The sequence below is a fragment of the Oncorhynchus mykiss genome, chromosome 18 (assembly GCF_057628025.1).
Source record: "Oncorhynchus mykiss isolate SJ-2025 chromosome 18, ASM5762802v1, whole genome shotgun sequence".
NCBI lineage: Eukaryota > Metazoa > Chordata > Actinopteri > Salmoniformes > Salmonidae > Oncorhynchus > Oncorhynchus mykiss.
The window spans coordinates 57529259-57553416 of NC_143039.1; the positions used below are offsets into that span (position 1 = coordinate 57529259).

Sequence of the window (24158 nt, forward strand, 5' to 3'; positions counted from 1 at the left end):
CTCTCCTCTTCTCCCCTCACTGTTCGTCTTCTCTCCCTCACGGTCCCTCTCTCCTCTTCTCTCCCTCAGGGTCCCTCTCTCCTCTTCTCTCCCTCAAGGTCCCTCTCTCCTCTTCTCTCCCTCAGCGTCCCTCTCTCCTCTTCTCCTCCTCACTGTCCCTTTCCTCTTCTCCCCTCACTGTCCTTCTTCTCTCCCTCAGGGTCCCTCTCTCCTCTTCTCCACCTCACTGTCCCTCTCCTCTTCTCCTCCTCACTGTCCCTTTCTCCTCTTCTCTCCCTCACTGTCCCTCTCCTCTTCTCCCCTCACTCTCCTTCTTCTCTCCCTCAGGGTCCCTCTCTCCTCTTCTCTCCTTCACTGTCCCTCTCCTCCCCTCACTGTCCTTCTTCTCTCCCTCAAGGTCCCTCTCTCCTCTTCTCTCCCTCACTGTCCCTCTCCTCTTCTCCCCTCACTGTCCTTCTTCTCTCCCTCAGGGTCCCTCTCTCCTCTTCTCTACCTCACTGTTCCTCTCTCCTCTTCTCCCCTCACTGTCCCTCTACTCTCCCTCACTGTCCCTCTATCCTCTTCTCCCCTCACTGTCCCTCTACTCTCCCTCACTGTCCCTCTCCTCTTCTCCCCTCACTGTCCCTCTACTCTCCCTCACTGTCCCTCTCCTCTTCTCCCCTCACTGTCCCTCTACTCTCCCTCACTGTCCCTCTCTCCTCTTCTCTCCCTCACTGTCCCTCTCCTCACTTCTCCCCTCACTGTCCCTCTACTCTCCCTCACTGTCCCTCTCTCCTCTTCTCCTCCTCACTGTCCCTCTCCTCTTCTCCCCTCACTGTCCTTCTTCTCTCCCTCAGGGTCCCTCTCTCCTATTCTCTCCCTCAAGGTCCCTCTCTCCTCTTCTCTCCCTCAGCGTCCCTCTCTCCTCTTCTCCTCCTCACTGTCCCTTTCCTCTTCTCCCCTCACTGTCCTTCTTCTCTCCCTCAGGGTCCCTCTCTCCTCTTCTCCACCTCACTGTCCCTCTCCTCTTCTCCTCCTCACTGTCCCTTTCTCCTCTTCTCTCCCTCACTGTCCCTCTCCTCTTCTCTCCTCTTCTCCCCTCACTGTCCTTCTTCTCTCCCTCAGGGTCCCTCTCTCCTCTTCTCTCCCTCACTGTCCCTCTCCTCCCCTCACTGTCCTTCTTCTCTCCCTCAAGGTCCCTCTCTCCTCTTCTCTCCCTCACTGTCCCTCTCCTCTTCTCCCCTCACTGTCCTTCTTCTCTCCCTCAGGGTCCCTCTCTCCTCTTCTCTACCTCACTGTTCCTCTCTCCTCTTCTCCCCTCACTGTCCCTCTACTCTCCCTCACTGTCCCTCTATCCTCTTCTCCCCTCACTGTCCCTCTACTCTCCCTCACTGTCCCTCTCCTCTTCTCCCCTCACTGTCCCTCTACTCTCCCTCACTGTCCCTCTCCTCTTCTCCCCTCACTGTCCCTCTACTCTCCCTCACTGTCCCTCTCTCCTCTTCTCTCCCTCACTGTCCCTCTCCTCACTTCTCCCCTCACTGTCCCTCTACTCTCCCTCACTGTCCCTCTCTCCTCTTCTCCTCCTCACTGTCCCTCTCCTCTTCTCCCCTCACTGTCCTTCTTCTCTCCCTCAGGGTCCCTCTCTCCTATTCTCTCCCTCAAGGTCCCTCTCTCCTCTTCTCTCCCTCAGGGTCCCTCTCTCCTCTTCTCCTCCTCACTGTCCCTCTCCTCTTCTCCCCTCACTGTCCTTCTTCTCTCCCTCAGGGTCCCTCTCTCCTCTTCTCTCCCTCACTGTCCCTCTCCTCCCCTCACTGTCCTTCTTCTCTCCCTCAGGGTCCCTCTCTCCTCTTCTCTCCCTCACTGTCCCTCTCCTCCCCTCACTGTCCTTTTTGTCTCCCTCAAGGTCCCTCTCTCCTCTTCTCTCTCTCACTGTCCCTCTTCTCCCATCACTGTTCTTCTTGTCTCCCGCAAGGTCCCTCTCCTCTCTTCTCATCTCCCCTCCCATACTGCATGCATACATAATGTATAATTCTCTCCTCTCCTGTCCCCTGTCATATAGATTCTGCGTATCTGTACGCGGTACACTCCGGACCAGGACACCATGACGTTCTCAGACGGGCTGACCCTGAACCGGACCCAGATGCACAACGCAGGCTTCGGCCCGCTCACCGACCTGGTGTTCACCTTTGCCCACCAGCTGCTGCCCATGGAGATGGACGACACAGAGACAGGCCTGCTCAGCGCCATCTGCCTCATCTCTGGAGGTACACTACACCTTCTTCACTTTCTTTCTGCAACACATCTGATACACATCTGATACAGTGGTCAGTGACAGAGACAGAGAGGTGATTTAAGAAGTGGTCAACGTTGCCCAGAGTCTAAAGGTGGCAGATGTGAAACCTTAACAAGTCATTAGAAAGGCAGTCAAACTCCGAACACATTTGATACAGACTTAGACTGACTGACTGACTGACAGACAGACACAAAGTCTGTAATCAGGTCCTACACAGGTCCATCTCTGTGAGGCAATGTATGAGAGAGAGTGTGTGTGTGTGTGTGCGTGCGTGCGTGCGTGTGTGTGTGTGTGTGTGCATGTTGAACTGTTCTGTTCAACCTGTTTCAGGTGCGTGTGTGTGTGTGTGTGTGTGTGTGTGTGTGTGTGTGTTGAACTGTTCTGTTCAACCTGTTTCAGGTGCGTGTGCGTGTGTGTGTGCGTGTGCGTGTGTGTGTGTGTGTGTGTGCGTGCGTGTTGAACTGTTCTGTTCAACCTGTTTCAGGTGCGTGTGCGTGTGTGTGTGTGTGTGTGTGTGTGTGTGTGTGTGTGTGCGTGCGTGCGTGCGTGCGTGCGTGTGTTGAACTGTTCTGTTCAACCTGTTTCAGGTGCGTGTGCGTGTGTGTGTGTGTGTGTGTGTGTGTGTGTGTGTGTGTGTGTGCGTGCGTGCGTGCGTGTGTTGAACTGTTCTGTTCAACCTGTTTCAGCACACAACACACCAGACAGTAGTGCTCCCTCAGCTGGGACACGGCAGGCAGACATGAATTCAAACACACACACAGTGATCTCTGCATTCTGGCATAATGCAGTTATAAATACAGTCTGACACACGCTCCTCCCCTGCGGTGTATAACTGGTGTATTGGGGAAGGTTTCCATTCCAAGGTGTGAATCCCCAGAGCCTTGCCATATATTACATGTTGTTGTATAATCCCCAGAGCCTTGCCATATATTACATGTTGTTGTATAATCTCCAGAGCCTTGCCATATATTGCATGTTGTTGTATAATCTCCAGAGCCTTGCCATATATTGCATGTTGTTGTATAATCTCCAGAGCCTTGCCATATATTGCATGTTGTTGTATAATCTCCAGAGCCTTGCCATATATTACATGTTGTTGTATAATCCCCAGAGCCTTGCCATATATTGCATGTTGTTGTATAATCCCCAGAGCCTTGCCATATATTACATGTTGTTGTATAATCCCCAGAGCCTTGCCATATATTGCATGTTGTTGTATAATCCCCAGAGCCTTGCCATATATTGCATGTTGTTGTATAATCCCCAGAGCCTTGCCATATATTACATGTTGTTGTATAATCCCCAGAGCCTTGCCATATATTGCATGTTGTTGTATAATCCCCAGAGCCTTGCCATATATTGCATGTTGTTGTATAATCCCCAGAGCCTTGCCATATATTGCATGTTGTTGTATAATCCCCAGAGCCTTGCCATATATTACATGTTGTTGTATAATCTCCAGAGCCTTGCCATATATTACATGTTGTTGTATAATCTCCAGAGCCTTGCCATATATTACATGTTGTTGTATAATCCCCAGAGCCTTGCCATATATTGCATGTTGTTGTATAATCCCCAGAGCCTTGCCATATATTACATGTTGTTGTATAATCTCCAGAGCCTTGCCATATATTACATGTTGTTGTATAATCCCCAGAGCCTTGCCATATATTGCATGTTGTTGTATAATCCCCAGAGCCTTGCCATATATTGCATGTCGTTGTATAATCCCCAGAGCCTTGCCATATATTACATGTTGTTGTATAATCTCCAGAGCCTTGCCATATATTACATGTTGTTGTATAATCCCCAGAGCCTTGCCATATATTGCATGTTGTTGTATAATCTCCAGAGCCTTGCCATATATTGCATGTCGTTGTATAATCCCCAGAGCCTTGCCATATATTGCATGTTGTTGTATAATCCCCAGAGCCTTGCCATATATTACATGTTGTTGTATAATCCCCAGAGCCTTGCCATATATTACATGTTGTTGTATAATCCCCAGAGCCTTGCCATATATTGCATGTTGTTGTATAATCCCCAGAGCCTTGCCATATATTGCATGTTGTTGTATAATCCCCAGGGGAAGAACTAAGCACTCTGCTGTGTCTCAGTAATGTGACTCTGTGACTGGCAGGCCTCAGGTCCTACAGCAGGAGCTGGTGCTTTCAACGCACTCACACACTGACCCCGAATGGACTGAAGTGGTACTGCAAGCTTTACAAGTCATAATGTCAAAATACAATGATACAAATGCCATATAGGACTCCTGACTTTAGAGAACTGTGCGATATTGAATACAAAGAAGTTGGTGGAATTTGATTTATTTTTGGTACTCCATTTTTGACGCCCTTCTAATGTTCCATGGAAACCGTTCCAGTCGGATTACTTCACAGCACAGCTGCTTTTATGCCAAACTATATCAAAGTGCAAGGTCATGGGGCATATGGCCTGGTAAAGGCTACGTGTTGCCCTACTCTATGACTCTGCTGTGTCTTTCCAACTCCTTGGTCACACATCGCCTGTCTCTCTCTCAGACCGGCAGGACCTGGAGGAGCCCTCTAAGGTCGACCAGCTCCAGGAGCCTCTACTGGAAGCTCTGAAGATCTACGTGAGGAAGAGGAGGCCCAGCAAGCCACACATGTTCCCCAAGGCCCTGATGAAGATCACTGACCTCCGGAGCATCAGCGCCAAAGGTACAGACAGAGACTCATATACTAATGCACCTGCGTAGAAATGAGCACACTATAGATTCAATAGCATTTCAGTAGGCAAACTTTGTACACAGATGCCCTATAAAATAGTTTAGCAATATGTTTGTTTTGCAATATGTCCTTTCCTCTCCCTCCAGGTGCGGAGCGGGTCATCTCGCTGAAGATGGAGATCCCTGGCTCCATGCCTCCTCTGATCCAGGAGATGCTGGAGAACTCAGAGGGACAAGACGGCCAGAGCAGCACCCAGGGCGAGGATGGCAGCAGCCCCAAGAAGTGCACCCCTAAGGGGGGTACGGGGGGTAAACCCTCCCCTGTGTCCCCTGACCCCTCAGACAGTGATGGGCCCACAGTGGCCCCTGAGGAGGAAGAGGACCCCTAGGTCCCCGTGGAACTCAAGGGCCTCTCAGACAGACACTCTCTCTATCTGACATTCCTTTGCACAAAAAAAAACTAAAACTAGGTCGACAGCCAGGCATGGTGGACCCCCTCTCCTCCTCCCCTCAGGCCTTCGGTCCTTTGGTGACCACCACCACCTTTGCTTGTTCTTATGTTTTCCTTTACGTTTGTTTTTTCCTTCTCTCTCTTTATCTCTTCATTTCCCCTTAAAAAACGACTGCATTAAGGCCTAAAAGGACCAGTTGTTGGTTTGTGTATAATTCTAAATTGATTGAGGTTGTGTCTCGGGACTAGGGTGTGATTGGTCGAGTTGGGTTTGACCCCGTCTGGCCACACCCACTTACCTGTACACAAAGGTCATATGTCATCCTCCTCAGGTCTCCTGTGTAAATTCATCCCTGCATGACGGGCTTGCCGAGTTTAATGCGTGGTTTTAATCTCTCTCTCTCTCATATTGTTGAATACATTGTACATACCATTGTATAGTTAGAAATCTCTGTTTCTATGATGAATTTTGTGGTGCTTTTTTCATTGTCTTAAATATTATAGTTTGAGGCAAAACAGTACATACATGACAAGGTTTAAAGGGGGGCCTAAAATATAAGGTCCTTTACAAAAACAGTTACATAGAATGTTCTTGCATATAGACAGTCTGGAAGACTAATACTTTATATTTGTTCCTATATTTAATGTTTGTTTTTTGGTCTTTTATGACTCTTTATGTTGATGTCTCGTTGAGTGTACATTGCATTCACCATAAAGCCCGTTAGAGGTTTCTCTCCTGTATCAGCGGCTGCATCTCTTCAGCTGTTTCCTCAAGGGGGGAAGCCAGACTGTAGAGGCCATAGATATACAATGACTAGATTGAATCTAGATGTTCAATTACTAGATTGGATCTGTCTACCGCAGATAACAGCTTGTAATGTAATGTACAGGGTTTCTGAGGCTAAAAGGCTTCTGAGATTTTATCAGAAAATGACATTCCAAGAGACAAACCAAGCAGTCTTAACCAGTGAAATCTCTCTGCTTAAAGATAAGGGTTGAGCAACACTCATTGACAAAGACTTTATTTAACCCTAACTTGCACCACTGAGAAATTGAACTGTTGTTTTAAGATGAATTTGGTTATACAGTATATTTGAAGTTCACTCGCAATTCTCTTGAAGATTCTCCACCATCTGTGCAGAGAAATGCATTCTTATTATAGTAAAAATCTAAATTGTTTCTCTGATGCAGTTTCAATCTAGTAAGTGTACATTTATGGCTAACGACAACTACACGCATCTGGGCAACACAAAACGCACATTGGGTTCTGGTCCAGGGTTTCATAGGAGTCCTGTACCCCCAGAATCACTACCTACCCCTTATATACATAGAGAAGGGTCTTGTTTTGGCAGTAAAACACAGGGACATTGCAATCCTTTAAAATACATATCCATGAGCTAACCACATGGCCGGGAAGATTGTACACTAGACTAATGTCTGGGATTCTAGACCCCACTAGGCATTCCTAGTTCTACAGACAGAATGACTGACTGTTGCCTTGTTCCTCAGGCGGTCTCGTGCAAAACCACAGTGATGCAAATGAGATTCTTTACATATGACCCTTAGCCCCTAAAACGTGCAGTAAGCTCGGGTAGTGTTCATTCGGGGTGTTCAGATAGATCTATATTATGTAGACATGCGCTTCTCTGTCATGTAGAATAGGGAATCAGGTCAGTTCTGTAACAACAAGCCATTTCTATCTGTAACGTTTCTATCTGTAACCTCCTGAATGCAACACTGTTTTCTGTCCCACATCGGCCACTGCAACAGCCCTCCTGATCTTAGGAATATATTGTTAGTAAAGCTGTTTTTCTTCAGCACCTAAGGGATAGATTCAATCCGTAGCGCTGAAGATCTGCTGTATACTGGGATTGAAATTTAAAGGCAATGTTCCCGCGTTTGCAGAGACAGCATTAACGTTAAATGGTGCATATGTCGGCTCAATTGGAAATTACCTTTAACTTTCAATTGCGTTGTATACCGCTGATACGAGAATTATGTTCTCCTGTTCATTAACCAATTCAATTTAATTACTCAGTCTGCCCTATCAGGATTTGTATGATACTGATAGACATGAAACAGACAGAGGCCCAGTCTACAACAGTTAAATGTTTATTCACGGAACGCTCTGACGTGCACAGTACAAAGACCTTCAATTTATAGTGACACACATACTTCCACACAAACCATCAAATCCGCCCGCCAATAGAGATTAGGGGAGTCCGTGAGAATAGCATCTTCCTGCCCTCCCCTAAGATAGGGAGAGACCTGGGACTGGGAAGTTCTCAGTGTCCCAGCCAAGGTCGGCCCCGAATCTGGCTCAGACAGACAGTCTGTTATCAAAATACTAGACACATTGTTCCCAGAACATTGATTCTGACTAAGAACTACACTCCAGGTTATATTAGTATTCCACTGACTAAAACCACACACAGTATTATAATAATCTAATGATTCTAACACTTACATACATGCATTATAATAATCTAATGATTCAAAACAATTTCATACAATCACATGGTTTCAGACTTATGGTTTCAGGAGTGTAATATTCTAATCATTTATTAAAACACATTTCCTTATCAACCGCAGATCTTCACCTCTATGGATTGAATCTAGCCATAAATCACTGAGTAGAATTTGGACACTATTTAGAAAGTTAATAGCCTAGACACATTGAATATTGCTCAGTTTGTTCCTTTGTTGTGAAGTGAAACAGAGTGATATTCAGTGTGGAAGCCAGGCTAGGAAGTTAATACTCCAGCTAGGAAGAACTAGGACCTCTTCAGGCCCTTATCACCTGTCCTAGCAAGGATAAGGATAGATAATATTGTTTACTCAGATGTTGACTCGTTACTCAACTGTAGCACAAAGGCATCAATTCTCATAGCACTTAAAAATCTTGAATCTTGAATATGTAGCCAATACAATGTTAAGGGTGATGGTAATATACAATATTCTTTCTCACTCTCACGGGTAATAATAATTTAGCATAAACTATGGGTGATTATTGAGTTCATCACAGAGGTATACTGATCAGAAGGTTCTTTATTCTGAATGGAGGCTAAAGTCATTGTTGAACCACAAGGGAATAGATGACCACTATAGTCAGTCAGCTAGAACCAAGGTTAGGGTCAATTCCAATTTAATTCTTCCAGTTTATGAATGGACTGACTTGATATGGGATTGACCCCAACCCTGGCTAGAACCCTACAGAAACATCTCACACACAACCATCTCCTCCATATCTGTCCCACACATACATATCTTAAGGGGAAAACAAAACGGTCTCGGTTTACCATGTTTGAATGTGAATATGTTGTTGAGGAGTTACATAGGAATGATATGCAGTGTTAAAGGAATACTTACTTTAAAGCAGCGTTTCGTCAAATTAATTGCATCTCATAGTATGTTTGGAAAAAAGGAAATGCTCTCTTTCCCTCTCTCTGTAAGGGAGAGAAGAATGTAGGGGGAAACTATCCTGGTGGCTCATCACAAGACCAGAGTGGGTGAATCTCAATAGTCTTCCCTACGTTCCTATCCAACTTCTCAAAACACATTGACGGAAAGGGTGCAGAACCTCAGACCTTCTCCGCCAATGTGTGTTGTTGAGGAGGTGAGGAATCAACAAAATACTTTTTGAGTTTTACCCTGAGTGTCTTTGATGCTGGAAAAGTTATTTCACAGCTGAAGAATGTCTACATCCAACTCCCTAAAGTGTCGCTGCCTACAGGCACCAGGTGACACGGCAGGGAACTCGAACCATTTCACAATACTGAATTTACTACGTTGGTTTCTGTTGAATGTTGTACCGATGTAACTGTTAATATTTACTACGATCTCACTGCAGACTTCTCCATGTATTAGATGGTGTGTGTGTGTAGTGTGCATTGCGTTTCAATGAATGGCAGCGCTTAGCTACCTGACCTCTGAGCTTCATCTCATAGCCAGCCCCTCTTGGGTAGCAGCTGCTCACCTCCACACCAAGTGGACTCAGAACCTGAGCATGGTTCGCAAAATTCCCTCTTTTTTTTAAGGAATCATGGTTGGAGGTTTTTCGGAATCTGGAGGTAATAAGCTAAAGGAAATTCCAACACTTTTTGCTCTGTTTTTTTTTATTTTTATCCTAGTTGCCCCCAATGTCATCGATGATCAAACGACAGAGATGCTTTCCGCTCTTTAGTTGGAATGCCAAGCAGCTGTCACAATCAAATGACAGCAATTTAGTTAAGTCAATAACGGAATAAGATCAATAGATGTGGATCGCGTTCAGGACGGGAACAATTTACTAAACATCGCAGATAGAAATACACTGAATAGAGCTAGCATGATGATTCCATACTCTACAAATCAGTGGTGTATGTTCTACGCAACATATTTCTATCCGAATGTACCACAATACTGTGTGCCCTACTGAACGGGGCTCATGATCCAACTATTCCGTAGAAGCCAGAGAGAACATGATTGTGAACCTCAAAACATTTCACCAACGAAAGCAGCTCTGTTGTTATGCCTGTTCAAAAAGTGTCAATGTTCAAAAGTTGAACATTTACAGATAATGTATATGATTGCCATTGGTATGAGAAAAATATCATTGTCATCATTTATGCAGTGTTGTATAGTTATTATGAAGAGACATGATCAACTGATGGTTGAGGTTTCTTTGGCTTACTGGACTTGAGGGTGGGCGGGGCAGCAGGGAGGGGTTGTCATGGTGATAATACATTTACCCAGAACCTCCTGCTGGCCTGGTGGGAAGAGGGCAGGAAGTCCTTATACAGAGTTTTACAGTGAGCTTCTATCTTGTTTTCATTCTCCATTTTCAATAGTCTGTACATTAACAATGCTTTTTATGTTAATATACTGTTTAACTTTACCATGAAATGTCCTGGCAAAGTAATACAAATATATTTATTTTAAAATACATAATGTGTGGATGTATTATAACCGGAATATTGTGATTTACTGTAACCTCGAAGCCTTGAATACTGTGTGTGTGTGTGTATATATCATGTTCCTAAGGTTCTGCTCTGCAGGAAATAGAGTGAAGTTAATTAAGAAAATCACATTCAAAAGGACAGAAAACCCAACGGCCAGAAAATAATTTACATTTCATTGTTTACTTCCAAGTTCTTGTTCAAAAAGGTACATTGTCTCTTTGACTTTTTAACAGTTAAAATGTGCTGAAGCACCGCGTTCCTAACTTCTAAAAGCTGCTTAGGACAAATACAGAACATTTCCATGGTAATAATAAAAAACAAAATTGTATTGTATGTATAATAAAAAGTGTAAAACACCTACACAGTAGAAAGCATTAAACGTCACCATTAAAATAAAATAAAAGAGAGGGGGGGGGGATGTACAAAAGTCTGCAGCACGGGTATTTCCACGAGCGTGTGTCTGGTCCTGGTTGAATACTTCAAAACGAAATCCTTCCTTTCTACTTTGAAATAATCACTGATCGGACATGACTGGATAGGTACACCACCACTGCTTCCACCTATCCCCCACCTCTCAGATGATTTCTTCTAGGAAGTGAAGAAGGAAGGATGGACGTTAAAATTACTCAAGCGGTGTGTAAATAGCTCTGTTCAAATTGTTTAAAAATCCGTCCTTCCTGATTTCCTAGAGGTGGTCACAGAGCATAAGTGATTGGATAGGTGACAGCAAGGGTACCAACCTATCACTTTCCCCAGTCCAACCAATGAAGATCTGTGATTACTACAAGGGAGGGAGGAAGCATTTAAATAGCACTGGAACAGAGCCTGTGTGTGGGAGGGATTCCATGGTCTACTCAAACATGTCGTACTGATCATCGTCTGACCCTGACTCAGCAAAGTACTTCACTTCCTTCTTGGCCCTGCCTCTGCCCGGTCGTTCTCGGGACGCCACGCTGGATTGGCTGAAACGGTTGGAGTCCACATCATCATCATCTGACATGGGGGGCGGGGTCACGGCTACTTTCTTTGATGGCTTCTACACAGGGGGAAGACAAGAGATGACATTTAATTATCTTGTTGTATGGTTATTACAGTCTTTGTTTTTTCAGTATCTTCCTATATACTACATGATTAAATGACACACACTCTCCCTCTTACCCTGCTGGCAGGGGTTTTGGGTGCTTTCCCAGGTGTCTTCTTGGGACTGAAATCATCCTCTTCAGATCCAGACTGCTTCCTCTTCCTCCCTCCACTTTTACCTGCACAGGTCAGGAGAAACACACCCAGGTTACACTCAGAACAGATGCTATGTTCAGAGAACAAGCTACAGTCCAGGGCTTTTCAACATTTCGGTCCTGAAGAGCTACTGGGTGTGCAGGCTTTCATTCAATCCCTGCAGTAACACACCTGATTCAGACTGAAGAGGTGAATATTTTAAAACAGACGTGCTAAGAGCTGGATTATAACCCTGCACAGCCAGAAGCTCTCCAGGATCGGAGTTGGAGACCCCTGTTATACACTGTCAATCTTTAATAACCATCGAGAATTGTATGGTGACTGATTCTCCACTGGTCATTGGGAGGTCAGCCTGTACCTTTGAGTGCTGGTGAAGGCTTCTTGGAGCCGGTATCGGAGTCAGAGTCCCAGACAGACGTGTCAAGCTTCTGTTTTGGTGGCGTTTTGGGCGTTGGTGCTTTCCTGGGTTTGAGAGCTGCATCCGACAGCTTCTTAGCTGCTGTGAGTAACAAAGTGAGCCAGTCAATATCAGCAAGACACCAAAAGGCACCCTACTCCCTATATAGTGCACTACATTCAGCAGCATCAACATTATCAGTATCTTTTTAACCCCCCTTGGTAGTGAGATTTGCATTAGTGCTCCTTCTAGTGGCAGATGGAGTTAGAGTCATAGATCAACCTGTCCTCAGGGAAATTCGTAAGATTTGAGTCCCTCCATTTAGTATATAACATGTTACGTTAAGAATGTAATAGCGGCCATAAAATATCGTATGAATTGGAGGACGTAATGTATCATATACATCTTGAAGGACTTACAGTATTGTGCGTCTTGTTGAGACCGGGCTGCTTCTTGTCCTAATGACAAAGGTTAGGAGAATTACCATAGAAGGTCATGAGAATTAGGTTATGGTTAGGAAAAGGGCTAGGGGTAGCTAAAATGCCACAGTTGTCCCCGACATGACTCAAAGACGCAACCTTTGGGTTGCTAGACGGTCGCAGTATACACCCACCCATCCTCCCCATCGTTCTGTTTTAAGTAACCAGACCATTATTTAGTATGAAATGTAACATTACACACAGTTGAAGTCAAAAGTTTACATACACTTAGGTTGGAGTCATTAAAACCCGTTTTTCAACCACTCCACAAATTTCTTGTTAACAAACTATTGTTCTGGCAAGTCGGTTAGGACATCTACTTTGTGCATAACACTAGTAATCTTTCCGACAGATCATTTCGCTTATAATTCACTGTATCATAATTCCAGTGGGTCAGAAGTTTACATACACTAAGTTGGCTGTGCCTTTAAACAGCTTGGAAAATTCCAGAAAATTGTGTCATGACTTTAGAAGCTTCTGATAGGTTAATTGACATAATTTGAGTCAATCAGAGGTGTACCTGTGGATGTATTTCAAGGCCTACCTTCAAACTCAGTACCTCTATGCTTGACATCATGAGAAAATCAAAAGAAAGACCTCAAAAAACAAATTGTAGACCTCCACCAGTCTGGTTCATCCTTGGGAGCAATTTCCAAATGCCTGAAGGTACCCCGTTCGTCTGTACAAACAATAGTACGCAAGTATAAACACCATGGGACCACACACCCGTCATACCGCTCAGGGAGGAGACGTGTTCTGTCTCTTAGAGATGAACATACTTTTTTGTGAAAAGTGCAAATCAATCCCAGAACAACAGCAAAACACCTTGTGAAGATGCTGGAGGAAACAGGTACAGAATTATCTATATCCACAGTAAAACGAGTCCTATATCGACATAACCTGAAAGGCCGTTCAGAAAGGAAGAAGCCACTGCTCCAAAATTGCCATACAAAAGCCAGACTATGATTTGCAACTGCACATGGGGACAAAATGTCCTCTGATCTGATGAAACAAAAATAGAACTGTGGGGGTGCTTTGCTGCAGGAGGGACTGGTGCACAAAATAGATGGCATCATGAGGAAGGAAAATTATGTGGATATATTGAAGCAACATCTCAAGACATCAGTCGGGAAAGTTCAAGCTTGGTCGCAAATGGGTCTTTCAAATGGACAATGATCCCAAGCATACTTCCAAAGTTGTGGCAAAATGGCTTAAGGACAACAAAGTCAAGGTATTGGAGTGGCCATCACAAAGCCCTGACCTCAATCCCATAGAAAATTTGTGGGCAGAACTGAAAAAGCATGTGCGAGCAAGGAGGCCTACAAACCTGACTCATTACACCAGTTGTCAGGAGGAATGGGCCAAAATTCACCCAACGTATTGTGGGACGCTTGTAGAAGGCTACCCGAAACGTGTGACCAAAGTTTAAATTGTTTAAGGCAATGCTATCAAATACTAATTGAGTGTATGCAAACCTGACACACTGGGAATGTGATGAAAGAAATCAAATAGGAAATAAATCACGCTTATTCTGACATTTTACATTCTTAAAATAAAGTGGTGATCCTAACTGACCTAAGAGGGCATTTTTACTAGGATTAAATGTCAGGAATTGTGAAAAACTGAGTTTAAATGTATTTGGCTAAGGTGTATGTAAACTTCTGACTTCAACTGTACAGTATCATACTTAATGGAGGTAGACAAATACATCTGTTTAATGTGGCCAGGCTGTAGATGGAGATTTTTATATTGTTCTGTGTGTTACCTTTCTTAGCTGGGACAGGTTTGTCGAAGGCAGAGCTGCTGGAGTAGGAGGAGAAGGCCTTGTCTTCCTCGTCACTGTCCAACTTCAGATCGTCTGGAAGAGAAGAGTAACAAACATTAACCCTCAGATGAGACTAGGAGCTTATGTACAGACAAAGTTATTTTTCATAGACAAACACACAAGACTGGCAATAACGACAAGATGGTAAACATCTTTAACCCTTTACTAAAGAAAGAACACGACAAGGCAAACATGCTGATCTTGTGTGAACTCACCACTGTCATTGCTCTTTTCAGAGGAGAAGGCTGATTTGGAGGAAGAGAATATACTCTCTGGTTCCTTCTTCTTTGCTGGTGAGACGGTGGTGGTTGTCTGTTTGGGCGGGGGGAAGATATCTTCATCATCCTCGTCATTGGCGCTGTGGTCGTTGTATCGGTCTTTAATCTCGGAGGAGGCAGTGAAGTCGTCTTTGCAGGGCCGGACGGGCGAGGATGCAGCATCTTCATCATCCTCCTCCTCTTCCTCTCCTCCATCCTCTTCCTCACTGAAATCAAAGGTGTACTTGGGCTTGACCGCTGAGGAACAGACAAAGTTCATTATAAGTGTGTGTTGTGTGTGTTTTATTGCAGAAGAACCAACACATTTCTGCTTTTGCCATTATTCAGGGGTTTTACAGAAATAAGGAATTCCAAAAATCACAAAAAATACGCAAACAAAAACATGATGCCATTGGTTAAAACAGTTGTAGAAAGATGGACCATGTGACCAGACCAGGAAAAACTCTGTGCCCAGTTCATCTCTGGTGGAAAGATCTACGTCAACATGACTGGGACTGTACAATCTGTGGAGAAGCAATGGGACGAGCAGCAGTAGTTCCCGGGTTTGGGTTTTTCGCCACTGGTTATTTGGACATTTCACAATTGTGTAGGTGTAAGAATCTTAAAAATTTCAGAAGGGGATATTCGGCAAGTACCTTACAAAGAGAGAGCAAGCTACTCGTCCCGGTTCCGCTCCTCGTTCTAGCATCTCTTCATCAAATTGTATTTGTCACATGCGCCGAAAACAACATTTTTCGTGAAATGTTTACTTACAAGCCCTTAAGCATTTCACTGTAATGTCTGTTGTATTTGGCGCATGTGACAAATCAAAATTGATCTCTTCTCTTAACATGTATTCACCCAGAACTTAATCAAGCAGCTGGAGATTTATGCAAGACTTTAGTTAGGACCTAGTTAACGACTGTTAACTGGTGTGGTCAAGCAAAATGTCCGTCCCTAGTCCTAACAGGTCAGTGTACATGAAAATAAAGAAAACACCCCACAACAGAGTGAAACAGGGAGCTACCGACTTGCCTAGTTAAAGAAAAGTTACATCAAATAAATAGTTTTATTTCTGTCTGAACTTATCAAAAAAAAACAACACTTGTTCACGCTTTCCATTTTAAATGGCAGGCCCTAATGAACACAATTCAGGTAAGTGGTTACCTGAGGCCCGTTGTGACTTGGTGTCTCGGGGAATGACTACAGGTTCACTGTCCTCCAGATCGCTCTCTGATTTGGACTCATCCTCCGACCAGGGGTTACGCTTCTTCACCTTCTTACCAGACAATCCTTTGGGTGCTGGGGGTTTCCTGGCTCTTGGAGTACCTGGTATAGAGAAAAAGGTTTATTCATTCTGATTTTTAATCTATCATTTAATAGCCATGAAGTCCCGAAACTGTGTCTATGTTTGAGAGTTCATGTGTGATTAAAATAAATGAGTTCGGTGTAGTGGTAACACTTCTGACTCCCATATACAAACTGCCCCAAGAGGAGGGGATAAAATCCTTGGGTCCACCAACTTCCTCACTGTGTATCCCTCTGTCTCCCCCTCTCCCCTAATTCATGACTGAACCCATCTCACTAAGATGACAGACACATGAAAGGAGAATGGAACATCTGCTGACCTGGCTCCTTCTTCTCCCGTTTGACCCGGGGGGCCTTGGGCTTGGCTGGGGTTGGGGCTGGTGTATTAGAGGAGGAGTTGAGGGAGTTCTCCCCTGTTCCTCCGTCTGATCCCAGTACTCCCATCTCATCATCAAACTCCAGCTTCATCACCAGGTCCGCATCACCCTGAGAGGATACACACACACACACACACACACACACACACACACACACACACACACACACACAGTGATATATCATGTCTACAGCCTGAAAACACACTGAGACCAGGGCAAACAATGGAGCTTTATTTTGTGATGGAGTTATACAGTTGAACTAAGCTCATAAGGCATTGATAAGTGATATTCTTCAAGAATCAATGGGTATAAATAAAACAATTACCACAGACTGGGCCTTTAATAATGAGGCATAATCCATTTTAAAACTAAATGTGTTACCTTCTTCTTCTTGGTCATCTTCTTGGAGGCGTCAGTCTTCATGGCCTGTGTGATGGTGGGCACGACCCTGCGGCCGTACAGCGAGGGTAACGTTTCCTCCAGGTGTAGTTTCTTCACCTTGGGCTTGCCCACCTTGCCCTTCACCAGCTTGGTGCCTCTACCTGCACATATGTCTGCCTGCTCCTGGGCCTCGATTTTCTGTCACACAGACGGGGAGAGAATACACCCGTCACCTTTTGAAAATCGTCACTTATATTGAGGTGACATCAATGTTGACGGTTTACAATGAAAGGAGATAATAAAACCCAAACAAAATAAATTCATTTTCTACAAATAGATCCGGCTTTAGTAAGGCCAGGAGAAAGAGACCCTGAAGGTAACCGACCGACCTCAACAAAAGCAGTCTCACACAAGCAGGTATACATCACAGTGGTCTCTTCTTAAACAGTGACTCAGAGATGAGTGGCACCACTGCATGTAGAGCTAGTACCACTCACATCCAGTTCCTCAATGAAGACAGCCAGGTCCTCCTTCCACAGGTCCTCAGGAGACTTCCTCTGCAGCTCATTCAACTCTCCTTTCTGTTGAACAACACACACTCAGTTGATTAAAGATATGGTGCTAGCAACAACAAGGTTGTGGGTTCATTTCCCGCCAGGACCACATACACATACTAAAAAAGTACTGATGTGCCCTTACTATGCCCCAAGAACAGAACACACACAACCGTTAGAAGACCTTGCCTACTTGTGTAATGGTATGTAATGTTGCTGCAAATTAATAGCCTTTTGGGGACGATAAAGATATTTCGAATTGAAGTCCTTGACAGTCGGGTGTCTACACCCTTCCTCTCGGAGTCAGCAGTCAGTACCTTGATGTCTCTCTGTCGGAGCAGCTCGTCCACCTTCTCCTTGGACAGGCACCACAGAGGCATGTTGAGGATGTAGTTGAAGTTTGGTCCCGACGACGACCCAGAGTCCACAGAGCTGTCACTGTTGTTACCATCATGATCGTCCTCCTCCAGAGCCTATAGAGAGAGACCAGGAAGACACATAGTCCCAATCAGAATACAAACTTGAAGCGTCAAGTTGTCTCAGCCAATCACAGGGCTGAATGGTGGACAGTGGCAGGATGCTAACAGTACCTTTTCCTGTGCCTTGGTCCATGCCGCCACTGGGTCCGACTCAAAGCCTTTCTGCACCAGCATCCTGATCAGTTCCCTCTTAGACTTGTTCTCTGTAGACAAACAATATATCAGTATTCTATACCAAATAGCAAACTGAAATAAAGAATCCTTCCCTTTGAGAGAGAGAGACATGCAGGTAAAATTCTCACCGATTGTGATCTTTCCTTCGATCTTCTCCAGCACAAATCGTGCCTGATTGGACAGTTTGGAAGCCTCCGCCCCCAGGCTCCCCACAAGCCAATCCTTCCTCAGCTTGTAGTAGTGCAACCGCAGCTCAAAGAACTCCTTGAGAATGTCCTGGACCGAGTCATACCTCTTCAGACAGCCCATGTGGTCAAACAACACCTGAGGGCAGAAACGTCTTCAGATACCTCTCCTTTCCACAATAGAAACACTAAAACTGGTTAAAACCATGGAACACTTGAAAATGATCTTCACTTTAAGATGAAAGATTAATTCCAAAGAATCCCATCATCCCGGACAGATGTGATTCCTATAAGAGGAGTCCTCTATATACACACACAAAACAGTACTTCATCCAAAGAGGTGTGCATAATGAATCAACAATTTGAGTCAATACAGGTATCAGTTCAACTCAAATACAGAGTAGGGACTCGTATAGGGCACACCGTAGCAAAACGTTTTAAAACGGATAACAAAAATAAGCATTTATCATTGGACAAGCTCAGGTAGTTTCTCCCTGTTTCAGGGTATTTTCTTAGTGAATAGGACCCCGATTTGAGGAGGGGTACTAACCATGGAGTTGCAGGTGAGGCTGGACTGTAGCTTGAAGACTTTGTGTAGTCCAGCAGCCTCTGCCTGGGCCAGCTTCTCCTCAGACATACGGACTACAAACTTGACGGTTTGGTCCGTGTGGTACTCCTTATAGTCATTAATCAGAGCTGGAGTCTTCTCTGTCCCCTGGAGCATGGGCTCTAGTACCGACTCCTTGTAGGCCTGGAGGGAGGGAGATAGAGGGAGAAGGGGAGGGAGGGAGGGAAAGTCCATTACAAAAACTAACAAATAATATCACAGCATAGAAACAACATGTCAATATATCCTTCGTTCATTTATGAATTCAGTCAAAGCAACCAGATGACCAGAAGTGCTGGACAGGTGTGATGTGCTGGACAGGTGTATCCTGCAATAGTGTACCTGTGTCCAGGTGCGAACGGGCAGCTCAGTGATCTCAATGGTGTTCTTGTCCAGGACAGAGATCTCGCCACTGACCATGTACTGGTTCTGACCCAACTCATGGATCACTCCTTTAAAGTTCTTATAGCTGGGCAGCTGGATGAGGAGAGAGGTAGGAATATTCAGTTAGCCGTTATTATGATACAGTACATGACCTACTCATTATAGGATTACATCTAATTATAACTGACCAACAGCAGACACAGAAAGTTGGTGGTTTATCCAATTCTACTCAAAAATGTGTTTTAGCTATATTTTTTCATGTATAACAGTATCAATCTACACAAATATTACCTGAGTTGATATGTTTTTAGCAATAAAATCCTTACACCAAATGGACAACAGCGCTGCTTGTATGTCCAAGACACATTTCCCCTCAGGGACAATAAAGTTGATCTTATCTTACGCAATCAATTAAGTTTCAAACTTCCAAATGTTCACCATGGGCAGAGGGTCCTGCATGTTGAGCATGCGGTACAGGTTGTTGACTATCTCTCTGTGGTCGTAGTTGGGGATCTTGCAGGCCCAGCCCGTCCCGATGCCCTCGGCCCCGTTCACCAGCACCAAAGGGAGGATGGGGATGTACCACTCTGGCTCCACCTTCTGGTTGTCATCGAACAGGAACTTCAGCAGGCTGGAGTCCACCGCTGGGAACAACATCTTGGCCAGGGGACTGAGCAAGTGACATTACTTCATAATAAATACATGTTTTAAACATTTTCAGTGTGTTTTATGAAAGGTGATGTATAAACAAAGTAGACATTAAATGTATCATCAACCATTTTTATTTATTAAAATTAAACAGGTATTACTGCACTTCAGGATGGCCCAGTGGCCCATACAAGTAATACAAGTAATAGACATCAAATTGCTGGCACAATTATGTTTTGACCCTGGGAGGCTTTACCTGAGCATGGTGAAGATGTAACGGGGGCTGGCAGCATCCTTGCCCCCATTGATGCGGGTACCAAACTGACCCAGCGGCTGCAGGATGTTCACGTTGTTGCTGCCCACAAAGTTCTGGGCCAAGTTCACAATTGTCATCAACAGGGATTGCTGGACGATCACACACATACAGAGGCACACGTGTCAAAACAATGTTTTTGCTCCCATTATCTGTAAACAGTATTGATTTAAAGTGGAAGATACAGAGCTATACGAAATATACTTAGTTAAGTATAATTCCTATAGCTGTGTAAGTATAATTCCTATAGCTGTGTAAGTATAATTCCTATAGCTGTGTAAGTATAATTCCTATAGCTGTGTAAGTATAATTCCTAGAGCTGTGTAAGTATATTTCCTATAGCTGTGTAAGTATAATTCCTATAGCTGTGTAAGTATAATTCCTATTACTGTGTAAGTATAATTCCTATAGCTGTGTAAGTATAATTCCTATTACTGTGTAAGTATAATTCCTATAGCTGTGTAAGTATAATTCCTATAGCTGTGTAAGTATAATTCCTATAGCTGTGTAAGTATAATTCCTATAGCTGTGTAAGTATAATTCCTATAGCTGTGTAAGTATATTTCCTATAGCTGTGTAAGTATAATTCCTAGAGCTGTGTAAGTATATTTCCTATAGCTGTGTAAGTATATTTCCTATAGCTGTGTAAGTATATTTCCTATAGCTGTGTAAGTATAATTCCTATAGCTGTGTAAGTATAATTCCTATAGCTGTGTAAGTATATTTCCTATAGCTGTGTAAGTATAATTCCTATAGCTGTGTAAGTATAATTCCTATAGCTGTGTAAGTATAATTCCTATAGCTGTGTAAGTATAATTCCTATAGCTGTGTAAGTATAATTCCTATAGCTGTGTAAGTATAATTCCTATAGCTGTGTAAGTATAATTCCTATAGCTGTGTAAGTATAATTCCTATAGCTGTGTAAGTATATTTCCTATAGCTGTGTAAGTATAATTCCTATAGCTGTGTAAGTATAATTCCTATAGCTGTGTAAGTATAATTCCTATAGCTGTGTAAGTATATTTCCTATTACTGTGTAAGAGTGTCGAACCTCTCCATGATGGTAGGCAGACATCTCTGCCACTGAACCAGCCAGCTGAGCCACCTTCACCTCCCTCTTATCATTCCTCTTCATACAGGTGAAGAGTACCTTTCTCTGACCTGGCTTCAGACCTGCACACAAAATATCATCAAAAAGGGGACCACACACACACACACACACACACACACACACACGTCTTCAAAAGGGGATCACAAGTGGACCGCAGGAGGAGTAGGTGTTGCACCAAAACAGCTAATGGGGATTGAACTAAACAAATAATTCTACACGCCATCATCAAAAGGAGACCACATCACACACATAACCAGAGCATCCAGAGGACAGTGAAGAATTCTGTTAATGACAAGTTTCCAGGCATTTCAGATCCCTTAAACTTCAAACGCCATTTGACAACAAACACAAGAAAAACTAGAAAGACAGAACGAACGTCCAGGGAGATAGCTAGTCTAGTGCATCGCTGCATACCTACCGTCCACTAAGGATGGGATGGATCTCTCGTTGTCAGAGTTGGAGAAGAGGATGAGTTCTTTGTTGATGAAGTCGTTGTAGGACAGGTGTTTCGCCTGCGTGCCGTACAGGTATTGCTGAGTGGGGATGATAAAAGAGATTGAGGACTTGAAATCAGGGCTGTGATGTTGTTATGGTCTATCAGTACCACATGGGAGAGAAGTGTCTACTTTGCATCAGCGACCGACAGCAACAGAGTCTATTACAAAACGGTGTTCCGTACAGGTACTGCTGTAGGATGAGAGAGAAATGAACGGCGCTGTGATGTTATCAGTGTCAGACCTGGCTATGATGGGATTCACATGGGGAAAGCAGCTGCTACTTTACATCAGTGATAAACAGTAAAGAGTCATTTTACTAAACGTCAACAACAGAACTAGGCTGATTGGCGTGTTTTGGGGGAATATTTCCATTTCAATGCTTAGGATATGTGAGGAACACTGACAGCATAAATCATCAGATGCTTGTGAATCAAAGGAGCCAGCTAGAAGACTCTAAAACAAGCTGTGACACATCATGGTCCAAGTAACTCCCATGGTGAAGAGATGATTGTTTGACAGACAAACAGACAGATCTAAAACAGTCTACGTCCTCTTCCTTTCATCAAACTCCAATATCCAACAGTCTCTCACAGGGTGCTTCTCAATAGTCTGTTGCTTCCTCTCCACGCCTCCTTTCCTTCATCTGCCCTGATGTGAATGATCTGGACAGTCTCTCACAGCGCAGATGGAACCTAGCACACTCGTGAGACCTGGAGATTTACTCTATAGGAGGTATGCAAAACGTGTTATAGTGGCTGTATTTCAGCCTGCTTGAATGGTGAATGGCACAGATACACATGAAAACATGAAATGACCCCGGGAATTGACAGAATATCACTCAGAGATGCACAAATATGATATAACATTAAAAATGGGTGAATCTTTTCTTTAAGCAAGGTGGGCTAACAGTCTTCTGGCATGCAGGAGACCCAGGTTTCTACACAGTCGGTCACACAGTCAGCCCCACCCACCTCTGGCAGGCCGTGCATCCTCCTCTGTCTCCTGTCCTCCATGAAGTTGGTGAGCCACTCCTTCCTGTCGTCAGTCTTCTTCTTACTGAACGCCTAGAGACAGGCAGCAATGGATAGATCACTGTTAGTGTCAGTCAAATGACATCACTGTCAGTCCCCCCTCCATTTGACAAGGATTTCCCAAGCAGAGCACAGACAAATAAAGTCCAAAGCCATCTTGTGTGAGTTGATAGAAGGATGGGTAATACATTTTGTGCGACAGCAAAACTAGCTTGATGAATACATTCGTCGAGCCATTTTTTGAATTTATTTTCTAACTTTTCTATCTATTTCCTGTATATTTAATGAGAAACTATTGAAAGACCGTTAGAGGGAAAAAGGAGAGAGAGTGGTGTCCATGGTAAACCCACCAGTGTGATGGCAGCGTCGTCCTCTGTCCCGGCGTATCTAAACATGATCCGGTGTTTCTCCATGTCTGCAAAGTACTCCTTGGCCTCCTTGCTTGTGCTGGTACCCAAACCTGGAACACAAATAAACACTCAAACCTTTTTCACACTATCATGCCAACCCAAACTGTGCTGAGCTGGCTCAGATATGTTCAGCATGGTCCAGCAACTATGGTGGACATATATTCAGGCCAGCACAGAAGAGTTTGGCTCGAATTGCCTCGGTAGTGTGAAACAGAATAGCTTGGTTAACAATAATGGTTAGTTTGGAGGATGATCCACATGTGATGAACAAACCTTTGTAGTACTTTATATGCCAGGTTTTAAAGTTGACCGTCTGTTTCTTCCATTCGTCAAACTCTGGAATGCTGTAGAAAGCATGCTCCTGTTTATTCTTGTTCACCTGCAGGAAAGAGTTAAAAGCAGCATTACAACCATGGTTGAGAGCTTTAAGCCAATCTAAACATTGTCCGCTTATGGCAACTGACTTCAAACATCGGCAGTCTCGACTGTGTCATGTAGTCCTATGATGGAGGTTTCAGCCGGTGTAGATTTGCAAACAGTGAAGAGTTCGGGCAAAGGGGAAGTGGCAGGGAGAAAATTGGGACCAGCCGTACAGAGTCTTACTTTGACGATGGGCGTGATGAACTCCTCCAGGAAGGTGTGTTTGAGCAGGGATGGCCAGTTGTGATGGAAGAAATTGATGAGCAAACCCTTGATATGGGAGCCATCTTGATCCTGTCAGCAGATCATCAACACAAAGAAACCTTCTATTAGGATGGATTGTTATGACCCAAGGTTACATCCAAAATGATACCCTACTCCATATGTAGTGCACTACTTTTGGAGCACTACACCATACTATATAGGGAATAGCACGCCATTTCAGATGAACCTTAAGAGCATGGATAATGTATGAAAGATGCTTTACGCTCATAGTTATTACAATTATTGATTATGATGATAATTGCAAGACATGGGTCAATTGTAGACGTCGGGCGTTGGTGGGATTGATTAAAAGTTAGAACCTGATCGGTCATGATCATGATCTTGCCGTAGCGTAGGGATCTCAGAGACTCTGGGTCCTCGTAGCTCTTCTTGTACTGCAGACCCACGATCTTGATGATGTTGTTGATCTCTGCGTTCTCCATGATCTGGT

At 44.1% G+C, this 24158-nt stretch overlaps 2 protein-coding genes across 9 annotated transcripts in view; one reads left to right on the forward strand and one right to left on the reverse strand.

Annotated features, from left to right (window-relative positions):
* Window positions 1-10354, forward strand: part of LOC110496841 (retinoic acid receptor alpha-A) — a 131948-nt gene extending 121594 nt beyond the window's left edge. The window contains exons 6-8 of the mRNA XM_036953008.2: window positions 2039-2243; window positions 4813-4971; window positions 5127-10354. Coding sequence (XP_036808903.1) covers window positions 2039-2243; window positions 4813-4971; window positions 5127-5368 — 606 coding nt within the window. The 3' untranslated portion in view covers window positions 5369-10354. The remainder of the gene's footprint in view (window positions 1-2038; window positions 2244-4812; window positions 4972-5126) is intronic.
* Window positions 10355-10531: 177 nt separating this feature from the next.
* Window positions 10532-24158, reverse strand: part of LOC110496426 (DNA topoisomerase 2-beta) — a 30181-nt gene continuing 16554 nt past the window's right edge. For 3 of the 8 annotated variants that reach the window (XM_036953002.2, XM_036953004.2, XM_090208856.1), the window contains exons 13-36: window positions 24028-24153; window positions 23627-23737; window positions 23297-23402; window positions 22964-23073; window positions 22554-22646; window positions 21504-21618; window positions 21026-21147; window positions 19918-20066; window positions 19452-19683; window positions 18972-19106; window positions 18573-18773; window positions 17966-18161; window positions 17775-17866; window positions 17502-17657; window positions 17128-17211; window positions 16631-16828; window positions 16193-16358; window positions 15732-15893; window positions 14523-14822; window positions 14248-14340; window positions 12423-12461; window positions 11965-12105; window positions 11529-11629; window positions 10532-11406 (exon numbers count right to left, since the gene is read on the reverse strand). In XM_036953002.2, coding sequence (XP_036808897.1) covers window positions 11221-11406; window positions 11529-11629; window positions 11965-12105; window positions 12423-12461; window positions 14248-14340; window positions 14523-14822; window positions 15732-15893; window positions 16193-16358; window positions 16631-16828; window positions 17128-17211; window positions 17502-17657; window positions 17775-17866; window positions 17966-18161; window positions 18573-18773; window positions 18972-19106; window positions 19452-19683; window positions 19918-20066; window positions 21026-21147; window positions 21504-21618; window positions 22554-22646; window positions 22964-23073; window positions 23297-23402; window positions 23627-23737; window positions 24028-24153 — 3414 coding nt within the window. In that variant the 3' untranslated portion in view covers window positions 10532-11220. The remainder of the gene's footprint in view (window positions 11407-11528; window positions 11630-11964; window positions 12106-12422; window positions 12462-14247; window positions 14341-14522; window positions 14823-15731; window positions 15894-16192; window positions 16359-16630; window positions 16829-17127; window positions 17212-17501; window positions 17658-17774; window positions 17867-17965; window positions 18162-18572; window positions 18774-18971; window positions 19107-19451; window positions 19684-19917; window positions 20067-21025; window positions 21148-21503; window positions 21619-22553; window positions 22647-22963; window positions 23074-23296; window positions 23403-23626; window positions 23738-24027; window positions 24154-24158) is intronic. The other 5 variants (XM_036953005.2, XM_090208859.1, XM_090208858.1 and 2 more) reach the window with 2 other exon arrangements.